General features: G+C 42.2%; 1 protein-coding gene across 1 annotated transcript in view; it reads left to right on the forward strand.

The window, feature by feature from the left end:
* The first annotated feature begins 1,294 nt into the window (after window positions 1–1,294).
* The window catches only part of CXCL14 (C-X-C motif chemokine ligand 14), a 47,661-nt gene continuing 28,761 nt past the window's right edge, over window positions 1,295–20,194 (forward strand). Inside the window, exons 1-2 of the mRNA XM_040344747.1 lie at window positions 1,295–1,617; window positions 2,055–2,160. Coding sequence (XP_040200681.1) covers window positions 1,554–1,617; window positions 2,055–2,160 — 170 coding nt within the window. The 5' untranslated portion in view covers window positions 1,295–1,553. The remainder of the gene's footprint in view (window positions 1,618–2,054; window positions 2,161–20,194) is intronic.

A 20,194-nucleotide genomic window follows, 5' to 3' on the forward strand; every position in this document is an offset into this window, starting at 1 on the left:
TATTGATATAAAATAACTTACTGCCAAAATAGGAAGATAATAAATATATATATATATATATATATATATATATATATATATATTTATTTATATAGGCCCGGATTCAGTAAACGAGTTACGACAGCGTATCTCCGGATACACCGTCGTAACTCTGAGTGTTCCGGGTCGTATGTATGCGACTGATTCGTAGAATCAGTTACGCATAGATTTCCCTAAGATCCGACCGGCGTAAGTCTCTTACACCGTCGTATCTTAGGGTGCAATATTTACGCTGACCGCTAGGGGCGCTTCCCAAGACTTCTGCATCGAATATGCAAATTAGGTAGATACGCCGATTCAGAAACGTACGTCCGCCCGGCGCATTTTTTTCCGTAGTTTACGTTCGGCTTTTTCCGGCGTAAAGTTACCCCTGCTATATGAGGGGTATCCTATGTTAAGTATGGACGTCGTTCCCGCGTCAAATTTTGAAAATTTGACGGCGTTTGCATAAGTCGTTCGCGAATAGGGCTGTACGTAAGTTACACTCACGTCTAAAGCAATGACGATTTGCGGCGTAATTTCGAGCATGCGCACTGGGATTATTTCACGAACGGCGTAAAAAACGTCAAATACGCGGGGTCACGTGTAATTTAAATAAAACATGCCCACATCATCCACATTTGAATTAGGCGGGGCTTACGCCGGAGCACATACGTTACGCCGCCGTAACTTAGGGCGCAAGTTCTTTATGAATATGGAACTTGCGCCCTAAGTTTCGGCGGTGTAACGTATCTGAGATATGTTACGCCCGCGGATAGATACGTAAATGTATCTGAATCCGGGCCATAGTGTGTGTGTGTTTATATATGTATGTGTGTGTGTGTATATATATATATATATAAAACTATTATACGCAATTCATATAGCGCCAATAGTTTATGCAGAGCTTTACAATGTAGAGGGGAGACAGCACAATTACAGTACAGTTCAATACAGAAGGTACATTATATATATATATATATATATATATATATATATATATATATATATATATATATACATAAACACAAACCTTAGAAACAACTAACTAAATCAAAGAAAATAAAGTACAGCAATGCTGGTGTATACAACTATTAATTCCTGCTAAAGAAGAAAGTATTAAATACATTTAATAAATCAGGAAGTTTATTTATTGAAAATTCACTTGAGGGAAAAATAAAATCACTGTGGGTTACAAATCCCAGACTGTGGTGTTTTTCAGTCATTCCTTTCAGGCTGAACAGGATAGGGTAAGCTAGAAATCTCCACCCTCCACAGAGTGAAGAAATTGCAGTGAGTAGTTTGGTTGCTATGCATGTTAATGACTTTGTACCCTGGGCTTGTGGATCTGTTTTAAAAGAGGACAAGCAAGCAAGGCGAAGCTCAGAGTGAAGGTGGAAAACAGGCAGTGAAGGCATCAGCACAGAAACAGTGCGAGCGACCGCAGCTTCTGTGAACTCCACACAGGCAGACCTCCAGGTAGCACAGTTTAAAGCTCATCTCCATATTATAAGTAACAGAATAGGAATTGGGACATGAAACCTCTTTATGCAGCAATCCTATTACTCATTCTAGCAATCTACACACTGCAAGTGGAAGGTAAGTTACTATATTTGTTTTTTAATACCAATTCTCTTATACAGTTATTTAATTTCAGAAAAAAAAAAAAATACTGAATAGTCTTCTAGTTGCATTCTAGAAACTGCTAGATGTATACATGTAGTGACAAGGTATGACATACCTTGTTATGTTATGTATTCCCTGAAAAGCAATGCTCTTTTTGCAGTCTGTATAGGACTTATACATGATGTTATATTTTAGCAAGGGTCTGTAGCCTTGAGTCTGGAATGAATTAATAAGCATTACATTTTATAAAATGTTAGAAAACTAATGTAAATTCACATACAGTAATAATAATGATAGCATGGCACAGATATAAATATAACACACACAATATTTAAATATATACAATATGTGTGTGTGTGTGTGTGTGTTAGTTTCCTCTGTCATCTTTCTTCATCTTTTTTTCCTCCCAGGGTCAAAATGCAAGTGTTCTAGAAAGGGTCCAAAAATTCGATTCACAGATGTTCAGAAACTGGAAATCAAACCAAGACATCCGTATTGTGAGGAAAAGATGATTATGTATGTATTTATCTATTTAATATGTAAAATTAAAAGTTAGAAATGTTAACTATATAGTGCTTTCTACTAAACATAGTGAACATAAGAATGTTTGTGTTACTTTGTGTTGTTTTAATTTCCATGCAGATTTAAAACAGGTTCAACAAGATTGCTTAAACTAAAGGACAGATCCAGGCTAGATCATTATTCAATTTGGAAACTAACAGCTTTATTTTTCCTATGGGGAAACTGTATTCTTTTAGCGATAAGTCCACTTATTTTTCAATAGTATAGTAGGTATTATCTGGTAATGAATCATGGTTGCCTGAATTGCATTATTCTTTGTAGAGCACAGAGGTCAGCATGCAAATGTTAAAATTGCAGTGTTCCCTATCTCATAGTAACTACAGCAGCAAGATTTGTGTAACATAGTTTCTAGCTGTGGTATTTTGAGCGTTCTTGCCAGCCTGCTCTGTTCCAGTACTCTGGATAATTAGCTTTGGGTGAACTGACCCTATAACATGTAGAATTTTAGTTACCTATATGTTTGCCTTTATCTGTTCTCAGGTTTGATTAATGAAGGTCAAGTCCTTCTGAATATTTATTAAAGGGACATTGCAAGATTTACAGATTTTACAATAGTGAATTGTGGTTTATTCAAAGCTTTAGCATTCTTTTTCACATTTATTTACAATCAGCATAGCAAACAGTTTCACTGTGCATGGTTTCTGCTGTAGTACTTTAGTTCCATCCAAGAAGAGGGGAACAGTGGAAAAGTTTCAAGTGAGTTTCCATACCGATTCCCCCGTACACACGATCCGAAAATCGTACGGAAAATGCCGCTTTTGAAACGATCGTACGATAATCGGATCATTAGTACAGAGCTTCCGAGAGCCGATCAGGACAGTTCATCCGATTTTATTTATCGGACATGCACGAAAATCTTTTTCGTACGATGCCAGATCGTCCGATTTTCGTATAATCAGTACAGCTGTCGTTCGAAAATGTATTACAACACATGACATCACTTCCGATTTTTTATTCTGCGAGAATTTTCGTGACTTTAGTAAACTCATCAGATTCAACATGAGATTAGCATACAAAATAAAACGGATGATCATTTGTCCGATAATCGGATCGTGTGTACGGGGCATTAGGGCTTGTAGTCACTAGAACATCTATGTAACACGATGTGCATTTAGGTGGTCTTCAGGAAAGCTGCATTTTTGAAGTATTACAGTACATTTTATTTTGGACAGAAATTGTACACAGGTTAGTACATCAAAAAACAAGCACGTAGGGCGTTTATGGGAACAGTCCCAATTAAAAAGAGTATATTTTCTCATATCCATGCATTATCCCTGCATGATCACTACATCTGGTGTGAATGAGCCCTAAACAGTGCAGGTTCTTAATTCATCTTCATGAGGTGTTGCCATTGACGTGTTTTTGTTTATCTTGATCAAAATATGTTCAGACTAATCCTATGTAAAGTCCTAAACCCTTGGCAAATAAGACAAAGCCTTTTATGAAAAATGATAGTGGTGGTTTTCAACTGCATGTCAAAGCCATCAAAAGATACAAAGAGATGCAGTTTAATTTATATTCAAATAACCACTTTTATGTAAATGTTGAGCTTGGTCTTGCTCATGCCCACTTCCTATCAGACAACATAGATGTCTTTCACATTGAAAGACCAATAGTGAAGCTCAGAAGGTAATAACGATGGGACCAAGCTTTACATTTACAGGGGAAGTTAAGATTTCATGTAACTTTAGCTGCTTATATTTCTGGATCTACCAGTCATTTTTAAATGCAGCTTTCACCTAGTTTGGCACTGTTTGAATTTACCAGACCTGTGACCGGTTTACTTTAAAGGGGTTGTAAAGGTTCATTTTTTTATTTTCTAAATAGGTTCCTTTAAGCTAGTGCAGGGATATGCAATTAGCGGACCTCCAGCTGTTGCAGAACGTCAAGTCCCATGAGGCATAGCAAGACTCTGACAGCCACAAGCATGACACCCAGAGGCATGATGGGACTTGTAGTTTTGCAACAGCTGGAGGTCCGCTAATTGCTTATCCCTGAGCTGGTGCATTGTTGGTTCACTTACCTTTTCCTTCAATTTCCCTTCTAAATGTTTTTTTTCTTTGTTTTCTTTGTCTGAATTTCTCACTTCCTGTTCCTCCTCAGTAAGCTGTTGAGTAAGCTATTCTGGCTGACTAACCACCGCTTGGATGATGGTGGAAAGCTTATTGAGGAGAAACAGGAAGTTAGAAATTCAAACAAAGAAAAAAAACATTTAAAAGGGAAATTGAAGGAAAAGGTAAGTGAACCAACAATGCACTAGCTTAAAGGAACCAATTTAGAAAATAAAAGACAAACCTTTACAACCCCTTTAAAGCAGTGGTCATCAACCCTGTCCTCAGTGCCCACTAACAGGCCAGATTTTATGTATTACCTTGGGGAGATGCAGACTAGAATACTGCAATCACCTAGCAGTAGGGATGAGCTTTGTATTCGAGTCGAACTCATGTTCGACTTGAACATCGTATGTTCGATCGTTCATCGAATTACGAACGTTTTGGGCCGTTCGCGACAAATTTGAGTTACATTTCACAGCCCATAATTCACTGTGGCATCGCAGTGCATTGCTGGCTGATGATTGGCCAAGCATGCACTATGACCCACATGCTTGGCCAATCACAGCTTTCAAAAACCAGAGAGCCATAATTGGCCAAAGCCAGGGTGGATTTGGCCAATTATGTCTCAGGGGGTTAAGTCTACGCCCCACACTGTGAAAGGCTGCCTGCAGGTCAGCCTTGTGTAGTGTGTTGCGGTGGTTAAGAGAGAACAGCGAGAGACAGAGAGAGTGTCATTTATTGCAGGTAGATAGAGCAGGCAGGCAGGCTAGTCAGTTAAAGTTACAGTGTGTAGAGGATATATATGCATCCCAGGTGTTGTACATATATTTATACACTGTATAGTTTAGCTAGATCAGCTCTTCCTAATTTACTGGCAGGCAGGTGATTGTGCTAGCTGCAGTATTCTCACGTGGTGTATTGCCTGTGTCCTCTGCAGTGTGCACCTAAAGCTACGTGGTGTGTCCATATTGCAGGGACTAGACATTACATTAAAGCCGCAAGCAGTTTTAAATTACTTTTTTCTTATAGTAATCTCATTTTGTGCAGGGACAGTTCTAAACACGTGCCACTTCACAGGCATACTATAGACACCCAGCAGGTACAATATTTAAAGGAATTTTTAATTTTTTTATTTAAGCATCATTAAAATCACTGCTCCAGAAAAAACAACCGTTTTTAAAACTTTTTTTTTCATTGATACATGTTCCCTGGGACAAGACCCGGGTTCTCAAAGATGTTTTACGACAATAACTTGCATATTAGGCTTTAAAGTGAGCACTTTTGAATTCGAACGTTCGAGTCCCATAGACGTCAATTGGGTTCTAAATGTTCGGGCGAACGGTCGGTCCTTTCGAAGGGTCTGGTGCGAACCGAACGGGGGGGAGTTCGGCTCATCCCTACTGAGCAGCAAATGATATAACCTGTGATGTATTTCAGTTATCTTGCAAACCTGGCCTGTTAGACAGGGTTGATGACCACTGCTTTAAAGTACATCTGAGTCACTGTTATAGATCCAGTGTGCAGGAAGTAAAGTGATAGGTGGCCAAACCAACAAATTTAGAGGGTTGTGAGGTAAGAGAAAGTGTTGCAACATGCAACTATTTTAGGTAAAGTCAATATTTACATCCCCAAATAATATATTATGCAGCCTATTTCTTAGGATCTACTAATTAATATTATTATTATTATTATTATTGTCACCAATATGCAGGATTTATATAGCCCAACAGTTTTTCGGAGTGCTTTACAATGTGAGGACATATAGTACAGTTACAACACAATTCAATAAGGAGGAATCAGAGGGCTCTGCTGGTTAGAGTTTACAATCTAAAAGGGAGGGTAAAGTGACACAAAAGGTAACGACTGTGGGCAATGAGCTGATGGAGAAAATAAAAGTACAGTTGATAGGTGGAGGCAGGATAGGAGAAAAGTTTCAGGGATCGTCTTAAAGTAGATAGAGTTGGAGATAGTTGGACAGATTGTTTAAGGGAATTCCAAATGACGAGAGAGGCTCCTGAGAATTCTTGGAGGCAAGCATGACAGGAGGTGACATAGAACTAGAGAGCAGGAGGTCTTTAAAGGAATGAAGATAACGATTTGGTTGGTATTTTGACACTAGGTTAGTGATGTAGCTGGGGGCCAAGTTGTGGATGGCTTTGTAAGTTATTGCTTGTGATAGTATGCAGTTTTCACCAATCTCAGCACTGCCACATCAGGGTGGCAGTTGTATGGGTCAATGCACACAGTGCCTGCACATATTGCAAGCATTTAAAACTACACTTTTTCCAAAGCCTCTCCCCAGCCCTGTACTGCAGAAAACTACTAGTCAATGTCTTCCTCGCCCTTGGCCCTGAACTGTACAGCATGATTGACAGTCCAAGATTGGCTGATTATATCAGAGGAAATGACAATCCACGTTATTACCTACCTTTTTTTTGTATTTTGTGTATGAAGTATGTCTTCTGGACACTGATATATTTAGGTTTTACTTTACACCTGCAAAGAATGTGTACCAAAAACAATTGGCTGCAGAAAATTTCTATTTTTTAACACATACTGTACAGGAGTTAAAATCTTCAAAAACATGCTTACAGACACACAAGCTTTTCTGACAAAGACTTGAGCTGTCAGATTACCAGGTTGGGCTTGCAAAACATCAGTCTGATTCTTAATATAGCTATAAAGATAAATCACAGGTATGATATATTTCACATAATTACATTGTCCCAGCTAGGACCAATGTAACCAGTGGCGGCCCATCCATTAGGGGCGCACGGGTGCTGCCCCTCTATCCAATGCATCCGGCTCCCTAATCTACATGTAGGGCGTCGGATGCATGGATTCCAATGATTTTTTTTGTGATTAGAGCAAAAAGTTTGGGATTGCGGCTTGCAGTCCAGCCAGGAGTGATGGCTCTACCAGCTAGAGAACCTTTTGTGGTCAGATGTAGAGGAGAAGCTGTCGCCACTAAGGGACCAACCACCTTGTTACCAGGGACCACTGTGAGTAGCTGAAGAAAGTACCAGAGCGGTATTCTCCCCAACTGGGGACGGGGAAGAATCTGGAAAGCAGGTGCCAAGCCATGGACCCAGCCAGTGGGGTGACGCTTGAGGAGTATCTGGAGTGCCAAGCCAGGGACCCAGCAGGGAAGCAGGGGGGATGCTTGAGGAAGATACTAAAGTGAGAAGATTAGAAGAGCTCAGGGGATTCAGTGGCAGTGAATCAGCAAGTCTAGTGAGAGAGACTGGAAGCTCAGTGGGCTGAGAATCTACAAGAAGTGATTGTATAGAAAGTAATGAAGTTTGTTACAACTTGTGTTAGGAACTGTTCTAAGACTGTTGCCATAGGAGACAGCGCTCCTACACATGCATATGTGGTATCTTGTTGGTTGCCTTTCCTTGCATGGCTGTCTACCTTTAGAAGTCTCAGAGTCTGCCAATTAACATTGCAACTACCTAAGGGTGTCCTGGCCCTAAACCCTCTATCCCACAGTTGTGTTCAAGAGAAAATAAATCCCTTTGCATTCAAGAAGTGTCTGGCACCCATGATTCTACCTTGCATTACACCCACTATGCCTTGCAACCCACTCCTATGTAGAACAATGTCAAATGTCCCTGGCTCTGGAGATTCTCATTAGACTAAAGGAGGCCTGGGACCTTGCTACATGTACATATGTAAAATACTTATATATAAACAGAGGCTTTATAGTCAGTTGATATCTTTGAAACTATGTTAATTTAGCTGATTGCTGCATGTGAATTGCCACATTAGACAAAAAGGCACTGAACGTCCAGCTTTCCTAAGCTGAACCAAAAGCCAACTGTGCACATTTTAAACCTTAAAGTTATTTAGGCTTTTTCAAAACCTGGTTTATATTTAATAATAATTTACAGCGAATGTATGAAAATGAATTATAATGTCCTTCATTATTTGCAGTGCACCATCAAGAAAAACTTAGGTTTAAAATGATATTTAGGGCTATCACTGCAGCCTTGTCCAATTCAGACAAGCACCTTTGAATCCTCAGTATGTACTACATTTTCACTGTGGACACTGCCAGCATGCCAGGGAGGAGTATTGTGAGGTTTGTTGCTATCAGGGCAGTGGCACTAGCACATCACTGCTACCATAGCATTACATCAACAAACGAGATTTACAATGCCTACAGTGCACATTCTCTGCCAACTGTGCATGTGCTGAGAAAGGAATGGGAACACATGGCTCTAGATGTCAAATATGTAAGCACTTGCTATAGAGAGGCATTAATACAAGTACAAATTATATTTTATTGTAATGGGAAGCACAATACATTATAAATGATGTTGCTAAAAGAATCTTACACCATGTTAAACTTATAAAAGTAAAAGTTTTACCCAAAATTAGACAACATAGGTTGTTTGTTATTACCTTTGTTAGCTAGAAGATCTCCCGAAACTTGGCTTTACATTACAATTAATGGCTCAACCTTAGTAGTAATCCTTGCCCATGCATCTAAGCAATGCCCGCACACCATTTCTCTGCTGAGTGAGAATATCCTTATTGGTCATTGAGACTTGTTCGACAGGAGATGATGGATAGATGAAGCTTAAAGTGGTTGTAAACCCAATCCATATACCCAGTGAAGTGACTTGCCTCAGGTGATACACAGAGATGAAACAAATCCTTCCACATAAGTTGTATCTGTCTATCTGCAGCCCTCTCTTTTCTACATCCATTGAAAGTGCTGAATTATAAAGCTTGTCTGAGAGTTCAGAAAAAAGGGGGCAGAGAGCTCAAGTCATACTCTGCAGAGCTCATTGAAGAGAGATCTGATAGCTGATTGGATTAGGGGACACACCCTGCTCCACACAGCACACAGGAACAGAGCTGAGTTTGTCAATCAGCTGGATGTCCCTCCTCTGTCACCATTTTTCTCTTGGTGTCAGGAAAAATTGTTAGAAATGATTATTGCTAACAGCAGAGGAATGAAACGGCAAACAAATGTGACACTTAGTGCTCTTCCTTGAGACAAGTACACAATATAGAAAGATATGCTTTGTTCCCATTTCATGTCTGACATGTACAACCACTTTAAGCTGGCCATATACTAGTATAATTTTGTTTGCAATTTAAATTTTTTCAGAATGTTCATTTGATTTTCTAATTGTAAATGGGGTAAAATTGACATTTATCTTAGACCATAGTGAGAAGAAAATTTGAAGGAACAGGATGGAAATCTTTTGTCGAACAATCAAATTTCTAACACACTGTGATTTTCGTTCAGGAAATTACATCCATTACAAAATCAAATGTGAAAAGCAAATGACATACTTCAAGTCATCAAATGTCCTGAGAATTTCTTATATATGCTCTTAAAATATACTAGTATATGGCCAGCTTTGACTACTACTCTATACATTAGGAAGTAAAGATCTGGTAGTAAGAAATGTGAAAACTAGATCAGAGCAATGCACAAAAGAAGATGTTGGCATTTTGTGATGCCCGTTCTTAAAGGAAGTATTTTGTTATATCTGTTTGATAAGTGCCAGAAAAACAGTCTGGCAAGAAATACAGAGCTGACCTGTGTCCTTTGCAAACTTCCTGCGTTATCTCAAAGTTCTTATCTTGAACTACAGACTGATTAGCCTTTATGCTGTGAGAGATGGAGTACTTGAGTAGTTTGATAAAAGACACCGAGCAGGGCTGAGAACTCGCAGGCCAGAAAAAGCTGTGTGTTGTTTGCCCACAACAGGACTTAAAGTGGTGGTAAACGCCGCTTTGTCACATTTACTTACAGGTAAGCTTATAATAAAGCTTACCTGTAGGTAAAATGAATATTTCCTAAACGTGCACGTCACCGGCTCATGCCCACTGCGCTCTAAATTGAGGGCACATTGAATGTGTCATCAGTCCAGAGCTCTGTGCCGCGGCCATGTTTTCCATGCGCTGAAGCCCGGGAACCCAGAGGATATACCGGGTGAAGATGGAAGCCCTGTCAGAGGTGACAGGACGGTGCTGGAGGGCTTCATTTTAAAGGCAAGCCTTTCATAATGTGCTAGTATGCAATACATATTAGCACATTATAACATTAAGTTACAGGGGGGCTGGATTTGTTTTGTTTTTAACTTTACTTCAGCTTTAAGGAGCAGACTGCATATATATCAGTAACAAGTGGTTACTGAATGTGGAAAGTGCATGCATTGCACAGTGCTGCATTCATTTTTTTTTTGCCTTGCTTTAATGTGAACTTTTACTCCAAAAAGTTTAAAATGCCTGACAGATTAAAGTAATTTTGACCTGCCCTCATGTTTAATTATTTCAGTTTTTACAATGACTTTATTTAAAACTGTGGAATTACTGCCATGCAAACCATCTGAAATATCCCTTTGTGTCATTAACATAGTCAACATAGTCTAAATTATACAGTGCAATACATTGTGTGAACTGTATAGCAGTGGTGATTCGCCTTTCATTGTCAGCTCATGAGACCCCGGAATGTCATGCGACTTCTGACTGATTGGGGGGGAGACTGCTGTTCTAAATTAATAATGTACCAATAGGTACATAATATAGGGCAACGAATTATGGATGTACTAAAGGGCTCTTGATTTGCGCCAGCTATGTAAACATCTATTAACCTCCCTGGCGGTATTCCCGAGTCTGGCTCGTGGTGAATTTTATATACCAAAAGCGGTAACCCCTGAGCCAGACATGGGATTGCATTGCAGGATACAGGGGAAGTTACTTACCTTGTCCCTGGATCCTGCGATGTGTCCCCACTGTGTGTGCGAGCTGTCATCTCGCTCGATTCACACACTGGTGATTGCCGAGTGCTGAACTCCGTTCCCGAGCGGCACAACGCTTGGGAGCGGAGTTCGGCGCCAAATTCAAAAATGAAAAACACAATATAGATACAGTATACTGTAATCTTACAGATTACAGTACTGTATCAAATAATTACACATCCCCTTTGTCCCTAGTTGTCTGGCCAGTGTCCTGCATGCAGTTTTATATTATAAAAACTGTTCTTTCTGCCTGGAAACTGGAGATTGTCCATAGCAACCAAAAAGTGTCATTTTATGTCAAAAGTGGTTTTAGAGCAGCTAGAAAACAACGATAATAAATTAGAATCATTTGCAGAATTGAGCTATAGCGATTTGTGGGGAAATTCATCATCAAACACTGAAAGTAATGACAGCGACAATTCTGCAACTGAGCAAATTTCAGTGTTTTTGATTTGATTACATTATTGACTAATTTTTAATATAATTACATTTGTTATAATTATTTATAGTTATTTATTATATTATAATTTATGATTTTGTGTTTCAAACTTTATAATATCCGGGATGTTTACTAGACTCTGGTTTGGACAGATTTAATGAGTTATTCCTAAGAATTGCAGGCCTACAATATAAATCGCAAAATTTGCATGCAAAATAATGGTACCGCTTTCAGCACCAAAAATCTGAAAGAATCATACCGCCAGGGAGGTAAATAAAGTCACCCATTAAAAAAATACGTATTTTGTCTCATCTATAATAAATGTTGCTGTACACGCATATTGCCAAATGTGTAAGATCTAATGGGTCAGAACTTTGGAACTCAAGAGAAACATTCCCAGTTTTGCTGGAGACAAGAAAAATGGCTGCACCACTGTAACACATCCAAGCATACGATCATAATCCTTTTTTTTGGGGGGTGGGGGGGGGTTTAGATGGCGACAAGCTCCTACTCCTGCATAGCCAGGTAACATGCATTCTTCACTTGCATCCAAACACAAGAAGTCAGTCCCTTGGCTTTGTTTTTGATGTTGTAATAGGGGTAACAACTTTGATGGGGTGAAAGGTTTTATGGGATGACCAACTTGAAGCAAAGAATAATAAAAAGGGGACTTCACACTTTTGTACAAAAAGATCCTGAACTGCTTTCTTTCCTTTCTTCTCACAGCCCTTCGTAGATTAGTAGCAAAAGTCTATTGCAGACTAGGATCTCTCAGCCCCTCTTGGAAATAGCACAAAAAGATGAAGCAAACTGCATGCAGGAGTGTATTTCCTCCTTGTGTTCACAGCTACACTGCTTGCCGTCACTTCCAGCTCTCCTGGCTGCTCTGAAGGTCTCTCAGGGCACAGATAAAATGTTTAAGCACAACACTGTCCTTTAGAAAGCTTGCTACATGTGGCAGTCTCTCCCCTTGAAAATACCTACGTAGGCTGATGTACTCACTCTGTCCTCCTTGCTTCCACTGCTCTCAGGCAAGATTCCAAATCAAACGGCTCTGCTGTATGGATCCTCCTAACCAAGCCCGAGCTTAGCCTGGGTCTGGGGTCTCCACTAGACCTAGAAGACTCCTCCTAGGCCACCAACAGCCTCCTCAGCACTCCATCTTCCACCCAACTCTCCTACTAGCATGACTCATCCATATTTAACCCTTTCACTGCCAGAGCCATTTTTGCATATTTCTTTTTGCACGCATGATAAAAAAAATAATTTGAGATCTGAAGATTACATAAACCCCCCAAAACTTTATATGTTTTCTGAAAGCAGACACCCTTTAAGAATAAAATAGTGTGTGCACCCGTGAAATGGCGACAAACTTTAGTGCTCTCTCTATATTTTCCATTTGCAACATTTTCAAAGCCCACTTTAGGTCATCAGTTTAGTGTTACAGAAAAAATATTGCTCTCACTCCAGCGTGCGTGCAAAGTTCCCCTAAGTAAACAGATCAACCCTCCTGGCCTCTGCCCACTAACTTCTAGACGTTTTTTCAAGCTTCCAGAACCAGGGGGAGGCACCAACATGACCTGCGATAAACCCTGACCCAGATTCCAAAATCACACTCACCACAAGTAAAATAAATTTGCCTGCACTATTCTAGTAGCACACTAGAGGGTGCTACACTGCATTTCAGCTATTTGATATACAGTATATGTAAATATTGAAAAAACACAATCGCTATGTCTTATGAACTGCCAGTAATCAATGGATTAGGTTTAATGAAATATTTTCTGTTAACATTCTTAGGATTCTACTATTTAGTATGTAGTTACATAGTTACATAGTTAGTCAGGTTGAAAAAAGACACAAGTCCATCCAGTTCAACCACAAAAAAATAAACAAACAAAATAAAAAACACAGTACAATCCCATTCACCCAACTCCATACCCACAGTTGATCCAGAGGAAGGCAAAATGGAACTAAACCCTCCTATCCTTTCCAGCCAAGGAAGTTGCTATCCTAGCCTCTGTTTGGAAAACTGCCATGGTGCTGCACATGTGACATTATGACACCAGCCATTTGGTGGTTTGACAGTTTGGTTGAGAGCACAAGCAATCAAACAGTTAGCATCCCAGCATGCCGGGTGCCTTTTTAAATAGATTGCTTTAGTCCCACTTTAACGTTTAGAAATCCAATAGGCATTAACTGTGGAAGCCAAGCACAAAAAAATTTAAGCAGAGGGCAAAAGACTATGCATCAGTATTGCATGTGGTCTTTCTGAAGCTAATTTGTTTTCCATTATTGACATAGCATGCCATGTTAACCACTTACCCCCCGGACCATATTGCTGCCCAAAGACCAGAGTACTTTTTGCGATTCGGGACTGCGTCGCTTTAACAGACAATTGCGCGGTCGTGCGACGTGGCTCCCAAACAAAATTGGCGTCCTTTTTTCCCCACAAATAGAGCTTTCTTTTGGTGGTATTTGATCACCTCTGCGTTTTTTATTTTTTGCGCTATAAACAAAAATAGAACGACAATTTTGAAAAAAATGAATATTTTTTACTTTTTGCTGTAATAAATATCCCCCAAAAATATATAAAAAAACATTTTTTTTCCTCAGTTTAGGCCGATACGTATTCTTCTACATATTTTTCGTAAAAAAAAATCGCAATAAGCGTTTATTGATTGGTTTGCGCAAAAGTTATAGCGTTTACAAAATAGGGGGTATTTTTATGGCATTTTTATTAATATTTTTTTTACTAGTAATGGCGGCGATTGCGGTATTGCGACATTATGGCGGACACTTCGGACATTTTTGACACATTTTTGGGACCATTGGCATTTTTATAGCGATCAGTGCTATAAAAATGCATTAGATTACTATAAAAATGCCACTGGCAGTGAAGGGGTTAACACTAGGGGGCAGGGAAGGGGTTAAGTATGCCTGGGTGTGTTCTTACTGTGGGGGGGGGGGTGGCCTCACTAGGGGAAACACTGATCCTCGGTTCATACATTGTATGAACCGAAGAAAAGCATTTCCCCTGCTGACAGGAACGAGAGCTGTGTGTTTACACACACAGCTCCCGTTCCCCGCTCTGTACCGAGCGATCGCGTGTGCCCGGCGGCGATCGCGCCCGCCGGGCACACGCACGGGAGTCAGGGGCGAGCGGGGGGTGCGCGCGCGCGCCTCCGGCGGCGCGCGTGCGCCCCTAGTGGCGGCTAAAAGGCAGGACGTCATAATACGTGATCTCGCCTAGGAGAGCCACCTTGTGGACGTATTATGACGGTGCGGCGACGGCAAGTGGTTAACACTGGGAGTCAGCAACCTGTCGACCGTGATCTACACATTGATTGCGGGTAGGTGATGGGTAGATTGAACCACTTCCTTGCCAAACCCTGAAACAGGGACAAGAGGGGTGGTGGGAGTTGGATTTACTGTCACCGATCTTGTTTCCTCCTACACCCACTGAAAGCCACCTCTACTCCACTCCTCTCCCTCCTGCTGAAATTCAGTGGGTGTAGGAAGAAAAGGGGATAAGTGACATCAAATTACATCCCTGCCACCCATCCTATCACTTCTTTTGGCTACCCGGGCCCCCTGTGCGTTAACCTGGTCTAGTGTGCCCCCCCCCCTCCTTCCTTTCAGTGGAGCCAGCTTCCCTCCTCTCCTCTCCCACTGGATGTTGCAGGTGATGTTCCAGGATGGAGAGGGGGGAAGGAGCCTATAGATAAGTCATTTACCAGCCACTTCCCTTTCTGAATAAACAGTGAGTGATTGGTACTGATCACTCACTTTTTCGTAATTAGATCATAGTAAACTGTGTTTACTATGCTTCAGTTTGTTAATGAACAGGAAGCCTCTCAGCACAGAGTACTTCCCATTCATTAACTGTCCAGTGCAGCTGAGGCTGCAGATAAAGGGACTGGGGAATATCTGTCCTCAGTCCCTTTCTCTTTCTCAAAAGTGAGACATTAGAGGTCTGTGAAGACCCCTGATATTTCACCAAAGCCCACCTAAAGGGTTCCTAAAACATTGTAATGAATGAAGCTGAAACAAGGAGATCCTTGCACTGACTTTCTGTCCAGCAAGAAATACAGTGAGTGACAGTAGTGACATCACCAAATCTCAATGCAAATTAAAAAGAACAGACATAGGCACAGTAAATTAGGCTCAAGCTGCAATTATACAGATATGAGGCTGTAGGCCGTGCATGACTATTGCCAGGGCCGGCCCTACCATGGGACATGATGGTACCATTGTACCAGGCGGCACTATCAGGGGGGCGGCAAAGTTTGGCCCGCTGCGCTGTGAGGCTAATTGCCAGTGTAAATGCAGTGTGGAACTACTAAGCCCCCCACTTCTCAATCCGCGGTGTAGAGGAGGAGAGAGGAGAGATGGAATGGAACGGAACTGCTGTAGTCTTGCCAACCCCCCCCTCCCCCCTGTTCTTAACCTGCATGGTAGTGGAGGAGGTGAGAGGAGAGAAGGAACTGCAGTAGTTTGGCTAGCAGCCCCCCCCCCTTTCTCTTCCCGTGTGGTAGTAGAGGAGGAGAGAAGGAACTGCTGTAATTTGTCTAGCCCCTCCGCTTCTCAACCCACATTGTAGAGGAGGGGAAAGGAGAGAAGGAACTGCAGTAGTTTGGCTAGTACCCCCCCCCCTGTTCTTAACCTGCATGGTAGTGGAGGAGGTGAGAGGAGAGAAGGAACTGCAGTAGTTTGGCTAGCACCCCCCCTTTCTCTTCCCGTGTGGTAGTAGAGGAGGAGAGAAGGAACTGCTGTAATTTGTCTAGCCCCCCCCCGCTTCTCAACCCACGTTGTAGAGGAGGGGAGAGGAGAGAAGGAACTGCTGTAGTTTGGCCAGCCTCTGATGTAATGGGGGGCCTCTGTGCAGACTCTGATGTAATGGGGGGCCTCTGTGCAGACTCTGATGTAATGGGGGGCTTCTGTGTGAACTCTGATGTAATGGGGGGCCTCTGTGCAGACTTTGATGTAATGGGGGGGCCTCTGTGCGGACTCTGATGTAATGGGGGGCCTCTGTGCGGACTCTGATGTAATGGGGGGCCTCTGTGCGGACTCTGATGTAATGGGGGGCCTCTGTGCGGACTCTGATGTAATGGGGAGCCGATGTGCGGACTCTGATGTAATGGGGGGCCTCTGTGCGGACTCTGATGTAATGGGGGGCCTCTGCACGCACGCGCCAGGCCCAGGTGAATGGAGCGGGCGGAACAGTTGGCAGGTGATCAGGCTTGCTGGCCAATCAGCAGGCGGGGGAGCAGAGAGATGACATCATCTCTCACTGCCTGCCCTGCATCACTGCAGTTCCGCCCCCACTGTGCGGGCAGCAGAGAGATTACATTATCTCTCTGCTGCCTGCCTTTACTATGGGACACAGCAAGTGGCAGGTGACATCATGGCAAGGGACAATCTGCAATGTGTGGCAGGTGACAATTCGCATCTGGTGACAGGTGACATTGGAAAGTGACATGCTCGGGGAGCACACTGATTCTGCATTATGGTGAGTTGAACTTTTTTATTTTATATAACAATGTAATAATAGAAATAATGCACTTCAAGCATGTTTATTTTTTTTACTTGTAATGGCAGTAATCTGTGATTTTTAGCGAGACTGCAACATTGCGGTGGACACATCGGACACTTTTGACACATTTTTGGGACCATTGACATCTATACAGCGATCTGTGCTATAAAAATGCACTGATTACTGTGTAAATGTCACTGTCAGGGAAGGGGTTAAATATGTTCCCTGGGAGGTGTTTCTAACTGGGGGGAGGAGGAGAGAGATCTCTGTTCCTAATCACTAGGAATAGCAGATCTGTCTCTCCTCCCCTGTCAGAAAGGGGATATGTCTGTTTACATTGACAGATCACCGTTCTGGCTCTCTGTGGAGTGATCGCGGGTGGCCGGCTGACATTGCGGCCGCTGGCCACGCACAGGTCCTTTTATACTACTATATACATGTATAGAGCCATGACAGGTCCTTTTTATACTCCTACATACATGCATAGAGCCATGACAGGTCCTTTTTATACTCCTACATACATGCATAGAGCCATGACAGGTCCTCTTTATACTTTTATACATGTACATGGCCATGACAGGTCCTCTTTATACTTTTATACATGTATAGAGCCATGACAGGTCCTCTTTATACTCCTTTACATGTATAGAGCCATGACAGGTCCTCTTTATACTTCTATATATATGTATAGAGCCATGACAGGTCCTCTTTATACTCCTTTACATGTATAGAGCCATGACAGGTCCTCTTTATACTTCTATATATATATGTATAGAGCCATGACAGGTCCTCTTTATACTCCTATACATGTAAACAACCATAACAGGTCCTCTGTATACTCCTATATACATGTATAGAGCCATGACAGGTCCTCTTTATACATCTATATACATGTATAGAGCCATGACAGGTCCTCTTTATACTCCTATATACATGTATAGAGTCATGACAGGTCCACTTTAGTTATGATATAAAATAATGGATGTGGGGGCATTTTGGTGGGCGTGATTTTTTTTGGGGGGTGGGGGGGGCGGTCAGCATTTCATTCTTGGTACCAGGCAGCACAATGTCTTGGGCCGGCACTGACAATTGCTCAGGAGGAATTAAAGACAAATGGTACATCTTTTGGGGTACCGCATAGGCACAATTAACATTTGTAGATGTCCCCTATAAGATAGCTAATCCTTTTCTTTTCCAGTTTAGCTCCACTGTAACCAATCCTAATATCCTTTCAGGAGAACTACAAACATTTTCTGTTCATGACTTACCTAAGCACACAAGAACATTTGGAGTAATTAAAAAAAAAAATTAAACCTGTGTGTGGCCAAAAACTGAAAATTATATCATACTTACTGTAATGTTCCTTTTCTGGTGCCGATCCATGGCAGCATACTGGTGATAGAGCTCCACCTCGACTCCTCCCTCAGCACTAGTGAATAGCATAAATTAAAGGCATAGTCCCTCCCCCAACATTCTCCGTAATATAGAATACCGAGGGTGGGAGCGTATGCTGCCATGGATACGCACCAGAAAAGGAAAATTACGGTAAGTATGATACAATTTTCCATTTTCCTAGTGCCTCCATGGCAGCATACTGGTGATAAATAACTAGCTGACACGGGTGGGATAATGCTTAATAATAAGTGTTTAATTAGAATAGGACATTGCAGCCTGAACTGCCCTCCTTCCGAACTCAAAAGTTGTGAGAGCTCCTGGATCAATATGATAGTGTTTGAGGAATGTATGGTGAGAAGACCAGGTGGCGGCCCTGCAAACCGTCTCCAACAAAACATTAGCCCTTGCTGCCCAGGAAGCTGAGACTGCCCTTGTAGAATGAGCATTCACTTGGGATGGAGGCTCCATATTCTTCACCCTGTAGTCCTTCTGGATTAGCTTTACAACCCAAGATGCCAGAGTTCTGATGGAAGCTTCTTTGCCTCTGTATTTACCGAATGGTACAATGAAAAGTCTCTCAATTTCTGAAGTGGCTTCTAGGTAGGCCCTGAGCACTCTGGAGATGTCCAGCCTGTGACAAAACTCTTAATCTGTGTCTGTAAATACTGGTAGTGCCCAGGGTTCCAACAGGTGGCTTGGAGTAGCGACCATAGGTGTGAACCCCCGAAGGGGTTCGAAGTTCCACTCTGTCCGGGAAGAAGGAGATATGATCACCTATCCCTAAAGAGTGAAGTTCTGAAATCCTTCTGCCTGATGTAATGGCTAGCACGAAAGCCGTCTTCAGTGTCAGGTTCCAAATTGCTACTTGTTCCACTGGAGCAAAGGGATGGTCAGATAGAACTTCAAGGACTAAGGACAAATACCACTTAGGAAATGATAGTCTGATAGGTGGGCGAATCTTTACTACTCCCCTGAGCATAGTGGATCCTCCGCCCATCTCTTATTTGTTGCAGCAGAGATTGCTGCTACCTGCACTTTGAGGGGCCTCAAACCCAGCTCAGACCAAGCCCCAGATCACGACCTGCCCGGAAGATACATCGCTTTGAGGTCCAGGAGGTTCTTCTCTGCCCACAGCATAATCGGCTCTACCTCTTTGAGGAGTGACCTGCTGCGAGTGCCTCCCTGCTTCTGCAGATATGCGACAGCTGCCCTGTTGTCCAGGCATAGAAGTATTCTCTGGCCTCTGATTTCGGATGCCAAAGAAGTCAGTGCCAAGAATGCTGCCCTCATCTCCAGGAAGTTGGATACCATTCCCTGGGTGGAACAGGACCATCTTCCCTGTATTTTGTTTTCCCTGCAATGGGCTCCCGCTTGCATCGGATGTAATAGTGATCCAGGGGAGGGAGCCCAGGTGACGAGGCTTGTAGAGGTTCTCTGGAACGGTCTGCCAGTGAAGACTCCTGCGCATTACTCCCATCAGCAGGATTGTCTGAGACAGTCATTGTTTCTTCCACTGTGCCAAGAAACCTGTCTGGAAATACCTCAAGTGCCAGTGGGCCCAAGGAATCAGGGGTATGCAGGAAGACATTGTGCCAATGAGGCTCAGGCATTGTGAAGCCGTCAGATATGGGCTCCGGATGACTTTGATCACTCTCTGGATGACAATCTTTGCCTTCGGAGGTGGTAATGACACTATCCCCTTCTGTGTGTCGAACATTGCACCCAGGTAGATCATCTGCTGTGTCGGTGTGAGTTGACTCTTGTCGGAGTTTATCAGCCA

Source organism: Rana temporaria, chromosome 3, assembly GCF_905171775.1.
Source record: "Rana temporaria chromosome 3, aRanTem1.1, whole genome shotgun sequence".
In the NCBI taxonomy this organism is placed as follows: domain Eukaryota; kingdom Metazoa; phylum Chordata; class Amphibia; order Anura; family Ranidae; genus Rana; species Rana temporaria.